Here is a 6,957-nt window from a genome sequence, read left to right as displayed (position 1 = left end):
TATTTTTACTTCACTGCTCTTTGGCTAATTTCTTCTCATGCGCGCAGCTTCTCCTCCCTCTCACTACCCCAGCCTCACCAATTGCGAGGAAACGTTCCGGTGAGCGGGATGGAGGACAGACTGTCGACAGAACCAGCGTATTCTCCCGATAATTCTGCGACCACATCCTCGTCATTACTATCTCGCTAAGCACCTACTACGCGACTACGTTATAAGGATGTGTCTGCTGCCAGTGCAAATGTCTTCTACCAGTAGAGTCGGTATCAACCGAACTGTTGGAACCAGCGACAGTCCTGGATTGCATATCGTGAAGAATGTCGATCTGTGGTTGAAGTGTGGCGGGGCTAGAGATTAAGTCGCTTCCGATGTACGTCTCTGCTTTCTGACTATCGGTGTGGAGGACTAATGCTCTTCGTCCAGCGTGGCACTTGCAGCTCTCAACAATACCTTATGCATTCAAGCATGACATCTCGCTCGCTAGTGTGTGTTTATCGCAGGAGACGAGGATGGAAACGTTAGGAGCGTCGAACACGCGTATAAGTAGCGCGTCGCGGACGGAATGTACTTTGCTGGAGCACCGCGGGATGTGCTTTGGAGTCAAGTCGACCATGTGTGTCTGCGGATTCGGCGTACTACCGATCTCTCCACGGAGAAATGTTACGAGGTATGTTGTCCAAGTCCTCTCGATGCATCTTTGCCTAACTGCTCCTTCAGTCCATTAACCTCAGTTTGCGCTGTCAATCATAGCTGCCGACGCTCGAAGCATAAAGACATTTTTTCAGTCTTGATGTCAAAGACCAGTCGAAAGGTATTTTCTACATTGAACAGAGATTTCGCATTGGTTAATGAATATTCAATAGTTGAAGATCACAGACATACCCAAAGATACTGACAAGCCAGACGGAGAAGCCGTCAACCCCGACACTCTGAAGACCGTTGACCAAATCGTATGGGAATACTCCCCCACATCGTCACCAGTTACAGAAAAGCGTAGTCTGCCCAAGCGAAATTTCCAGGACGTTGAGTCCAATGAGACCAGTGCAAAGAAGAGGCAAAAGACAGCTGTGGGTTTGATCTTGTTATTGAACTCACCAGTGATACTGATTGTGCACTATTCAGCTCGCCCCTATGAATCCAATCCTGGAAGATACTTCCGGGTCCAAGGAAGATCACGGTACCATGCCAAAAGCCGATGACGCATGCGACGAGTCAGAGATGGAAGGAAAGAAAAGATACTAGAAGGTGAAAGTAAAGAGCGGCGAACGCACGACTGCCATAACATCCCACTAATCGTGTTCTAGATTACGACAAAATGCATACGGAATGCTGAGGCTACGGATTTAAGGCTATACTTCCGACCCGATGCGCGGAAAATGGACGGTGCAGGGAAAGCAGGCATTTCGAATCACTGAGAGACCATCGCTACACAGCCGAGTAAAGTACCTGCGACCCAAGGTATCAGATTCTGATGTTCCACGTCGGACAATAATAGCGGAGAATGTCGCCCACAAGACAAAAATCATGACAAGGTATATTCAATGTACAATAAGCGGTGTGGGACTAACCATTCACTGGCAGGACATATCCTCCCGAATTTCCGTCTCTTATGATAGATGGTCGACACGGTGATGTCATCCTTTCCCTGCATTCACCATCTGTTATATTCGAGTCAACACAGACAATCGCACAGAGCGGACACCTGAGCCACAGCTGCTAGACTTCAAGTGGATGCATGGTCCACACACGGGCGAGGCTGTTGGAAAGGAAATACTCAGAGTTCTCAACAAGTACGACTTGCATGATCATGTGCGTTTCCTATCTTCTGCGCCTTCAGAGCACGTGTTTTAATATGCAGGTTGTACTGACTCTGACCCCCGCCGTTGCTTGGCAAGTGAACCTCGAAATCCTGGTTCGAGGTTGAACCCCGTAACATTATGTAGACGATGATATGCCTCTTTAACACAGCAGAAATATAGGCTCGTCGCATTCTTTTGATCCTTGCTGATATCGGTTGGTTACCATCCAGTCTCCATGTTTACAAAGTCTAACCGAAGAATTGAGAATTCCGCCATGTTCATATGATAGATCCACGGTAAAAGGATATACAGAGGATTTTCGGTGTATGGATTGTCGAGACGAACTTAATTCACAAGAATTTAGGAGTTAAAACGTCGAACACGTCACGCATGCATTGGAGGTCATGTAAATGATCTATGTCTCCAACTCGCTTACGAGGCTCACGGAAATCTGAGAAATGAAAAGGAGCCTGGTTCGCGGTGGTATAGTATAACTGGAAAGATAGGAAAAAGCACCGAGTAGTAAATCGCCTCCCTTTTAAAATCCAGGATAGAAGATTCGACTTTCCACGCTCCATATTATCTCTCAGATCACCAATGCCGCACGACGTAGGCTATTTAAACTCCCCTTGACATCCCACTGATCCTTGGATTTAACATATTATTAAATGGTTCTACTGAACTCATCAATCCATAGCGGTTCTGACACCGCCCATGGATTCCCCATGAACGCACGTCAATCTCCTCGAGTGACAAAAACACCACGTTCATAAAACCAAACAGTCGACCTGCAAATATTCCCAGAGTTGTGTCCCTCCCAAGTAGCACCCTCCGAGGTTCTGGTACGTATTCTATCCGTACTCGATTCATACAAAATTAGCAGCTTCACAAATTCGTATCTCAGTTGACCAGACAGACGTTCTAGTATAGAGGATCGACGGATATCAATTTCCCGACACTTCGGGATTTGTACATTTCCGACCACCCATCACGATAGATAAATCAAACACCGTTTACCATGAAAGCTCGTGAGATGCCATACGACAGATCCAATTGAGCGGGGGAGAGTAATCCAAACAAAATGAGAGCGCAAATACTACTCGGGGCGAAAGAACGCAAGGTGAAGGAAATAACTGTTGGAAACAGCAGCTCGCTTGGATACGGGGTGAGGTTCCCTACGCCGTTAGCTGACGGAAAAGCAAAGAATGACTCCAATGTACTCCGAATGCATGCCACCTAACGATACAGGAAACGTACGCAAATCACAGTCGGGTTGATAATTATGAAACACGCAGGGATTGGGATCAAAGAAGTTAATACTTAACATCGTGAAAGTTGTACAGGCCGTGGAAAGAAAGACAGGTAGGAACATCAAACTCGGGCCCTACTGATGCGTACATCTCCACTGTCGAGGAAATGATGGATTCTGCCGCTATGAAAAAGAGGCCCCCCAGCACAGTCACGGCTGGGAAGGAAACCGTTCATCCTTGTCTCGAGACCGGAAGCTTGTCATGGCTCTAAAATTGGAAGGTGTAATTTTGGCCTACCATTTTTCTGTGGATGGGCGTGTTTCTTTTCCTGTGTGTTATTTAAAATTTTGCCAAGTTGCCGAAGCGAAAGGATGACATTGAGAGTGAATGCCGGAAACGGCCTGGTGTTCGGCAAAGCCCGTGCTCGGCTTTTGATCGCTTTCTCCGTTCCCCATCATCTCCACGCGATCCTTCCTCGAGTTTCTACCGTACATCGCTATTCAGTCTCTGCACTCTTCACCAATCCCTTCGTTTCTTCACGAAGACCTGTGACATGGATATATTTTTTCTTGGAGTTCGAGGTACACAGTCTATTTTTACTTCGCTTCTCGTTAGCTAATTTCTTCTCGCTCACGCAGATTCTCCTCCCTCTCACTACCCCGGCCTCACCAATTGCGCTAAAACGTTCCGGGGAGCGAATGGAGGCCAGACTGTTGACAAAACCAGCATACTCCCCGATAACTCCGCGACCCACATTCACTCTCAAACTCTGCCCGCATACATCCTCGTCGTTGCTAAGCGCCGACTATGCGACTAGGACGTGTCAGTACGCAAACCCTATTTCCGCGGTACCCGCTGCGAATATCTTCTACCAGTAGAGTCGGTATCGACCAAAGTGTTGCAACCGACGTCAGCACTGGATCACAAGTCAGGAAGGAGCGGGATCTGTTGTTGGTATATAACGGGTTAGCAGTCCACAGGAGTATCTTTGATGTACGTCTCCGCATTCTGAGTATCGGTGTGGAGGGACTAATGATCTTCGTGCAGTGTGGCGCTCGCAGCTCTCAACGACACCCTATGTGCTCCAACATGACACATCTCGCTTGCTAATGCGTTGTTATCGCAGGAGACCAAGATGGAATCTTAGGAGCATCGAACACGCGTATAAGTAACAGCGAAGCGCATTGGGGAAGGAATGTGCTTTGGAGTGAAGTCTGCGGATTCAGTGTACTATCGATCTTTCCACTGAGGAATGTTACAAGGTATGTTGTCCAAGCACTCTCTATGCCTCTTTGGCTTCTTTCTCCTTCAGTTCATGGACTTCTCACCCCAGTCATCGTGAACCTCCGTACATTCGGCGTTGTCCTCGTCACTGGCGCCGAGGAGGCTCCGCTAAAACACCACCCTCTCCTTCATCAAATACACTGTACGCCGACTCTCCCTCACTGGAGATACTCCTGACCCACACTGCGCTGCCGCCCTCTAGTGCAAAATCATCCCCGAGAACCCCGACTTTGGCGTCCTCGTCATCCCCACCAACAGAAGCATCAAGGAATCCGTCACGATCCTAATGAAGACCATCGTAAACCATTTCGGACGAGTCAATTGTTATACTAATGTCGAAGGTAGTCTGCGGGCTCTCTTACCAACACAAGTCTTACATTTTGAATACATGAAGGGAAGTATATCGAAATCCTTGCCTATACATACGAAAGACTGGCTCGTACGGGAGCTAATTACCCGCATGGAGAAACAGTATCACCTCGTCACGCCTATCACCTCTACAAGGCGCCCCTCTGTGTGGGAGCATTGTCATGTCAGCGATGGTGATCGCCTCACTTAACTAAGCAGCATATATACGCACGAAAGATCCAACAAATGGCTTAACCAAGGCTGCAGGTACGTCGCCTTCTCTCGCCTTTCTCCCCTTTACTAATACACCGTTGTCTCTCTCAGCCCAAGACCGCGACATCCATAGCCATGCCATTCTCCTTGGATACATCTATACCGAACTCACGCCACCACCACGTGCGAGGGGATCTCCAACGAGTGCAAGCAAGTGAGATTGTGGTCGAGGAGCGAGCTCACGACAGGGACCAGCATTTTAGTCGATGTTACGGACTTTGATCTGAATGAAGATAACACGATTTATCTTGCCCGTACACTCAACTGCGTTTCTCTATCGACTGGTCTATCTTATCTGCCTCAACCTGGTCTCGTCTACCCGATTCTCGTCTGTGCGTTTGTACCTCGGGTTCCTGAAGCGGTGCAGCACGTAACAGAAGTAATCTTGGCACGCCAAACAGTGCTTTTGATAATAATAGCTCGAGTGGATCAGATAAATCCAGTACTCTCTGATCGTCTGAGCGCCCTTCTTGATAGCCCTAATTTTAAAGATTCCTTATCAGCCAAACTTTGACTGTACGCGAAGAAAGTCCTGAACCTGTCTAAACGACGGGACAAGAATCATGCGAGCAAGTAGGGATGACGGTCCGATGTATCAGGACCTGCAGGCATATGCTTTCTCTTTGTCTTGGTTCTCTAGTAGTGGCGAGGGCGGCTTCAGCTTGATGCGTTGTTCAAGGAAGACTCCCGCGCTGATATCATCATTTAGAGACTGCTGATACATATCTCTTGCCAATGTCCGGCAGAATCCACACGGGTGAGTCAAGTTGAGATCCGATGACGTTCAATTTTCTATGCAACTCAGCTTGAACTTATCGAACTCCAACGCAGCAGGACAGCCACTTGATCCGTATCAATGGAACCCCTTACCATAATCCAAAGCAGAAATGATGAATGTAATGTGTTTAAAAGTGCTAAATTCCCCTTGATTTGAAGAGGAATGTCATTCCAGCGACCAGTCATGGACCCGACTCGGACAACATACGCAAGTGCTTTTCCAAGAATCCTAACGTCATTTCATTGCTGTGACTTACTGACCTGTGCACCGCAATGAGAATCACGGATCTGAGAAATATAAAGGAGGGTTTGTTCACATTAATAGCCACGTCCATTTGCGCTCACAGGTGCTGTCTAGACCTCCTGAAGCATTCCTCCGGGGAATGAACGTTCGAATTTTTCCACTCTTCTCATCTCGCCTGTGCCATGGCTGTGAGTTTGAACTCGTTGAAAGGATACCGAATCCATCAACAGGTATATTCCTATGCGCTATCAAATCCCGAACCATACACCACCCAAACATACTCAGAACGACGTCAGACAAATGAAGTCCGAGATATGTACATACTACATTGCGGTTGATGCGATGCGTCCAAGATGCGCCACTACAAGAGCTCAAACCGACACCTTTGATGGAGTCTCACTCAGAACAATGCGACTAAAATATATCGGCTCCGCACTAATAAACGTCGAGTCTCCACACGAAACGAACACACACCTTCCTCCTCACTAAGGCAACTTCAGGTAGCTGTTAACCTTCTGTAGAATGTCTCAGACCGATTCCGATTTTGCATCTATCAAAAACTCCGCGATGCAGTACTCTGATGCCTGGTTCAACGCAGTTATCATCGAGTCCCTAACCCACGGTAAGATTATAAATTTAAACTAGTCATCCAGGAACTTACCATGAGCTAGGCATGTACACGGCATTACTTGCCGTCGTCCTGTGGCGAATTCGTACGTAGATGACCCTAGCCAACACGATAGAACTTGAAGTTTCCCCCGTAGTGTCAAGCACAACTATCAATACGCGGCAGGTTAGGATTCTTGCTGGGATCTCAGTGTTCATGTACATCATGGCGATAATGCACATTGCCTTGATATGGTTCTATAATAGATGGGCATTCATAACGAAAGGAGAGACAGAAGAAACGAGGTACTTCGCCTTCACGAACCATATGGCTGCTGGCTACCCTGCGTGGGCCCTGATGATGGGCGATATCGCGGCA

The 6,957-nt window shown here is 47.6% G+C and overlaps 1 protein-coding gene across 1 annotated transcript; it reads left to right on the top strand.

Moving 5' to 3' along the window:
• Positions 1 to 608: 608 nt before the first annotated feature.
• Positions 609 to 1,499, top strand: EV420DRAFT_1753815 (uncharacterized protein; the record flags this gene model as incomplete). Its single annotated transcript, XM_060480469.1, has 5 exons — positions 609 to 664; positions 748 to 808; positions 861 to 1,064; positions 1,120 to 1,242; positions 1,302 to 1,499. The coding sequence occupies 4 exons, from the start codon at positions 609 to 611 to the stop codon at positions 1,237 to 1,239; spliced, it is 441 nt and encodes a 146-aa protein (XP_060322192.1). The 3' UTR covers positions 1,240 to 1,242; positions 1,302 to 1,499.
• Positions 1,500 to 6,957: the final 5,458 nt, after the last annotated feature.

Source organism: Desarmillaria tabescens (assembly GCF_030435595.1).
Source record: "Desarmillaria tabescens strain CCBAS 213 chromosome Unknown EV420scaffold_131, whole genome shotgun sequence".
NCBI classification, from domain to species: Eukaryota; Fungi; Basidiomycota; class Agaricomycetes; order Agaricales; family Physalacriaceae; genus Desarmillaria; species Desarmillaria tabescens.
The sequence above is the reverse complement of the archived record's forward strand: the minus strand, read 5'-3'. Positions and strand labels throughout refer to the sequence as shown.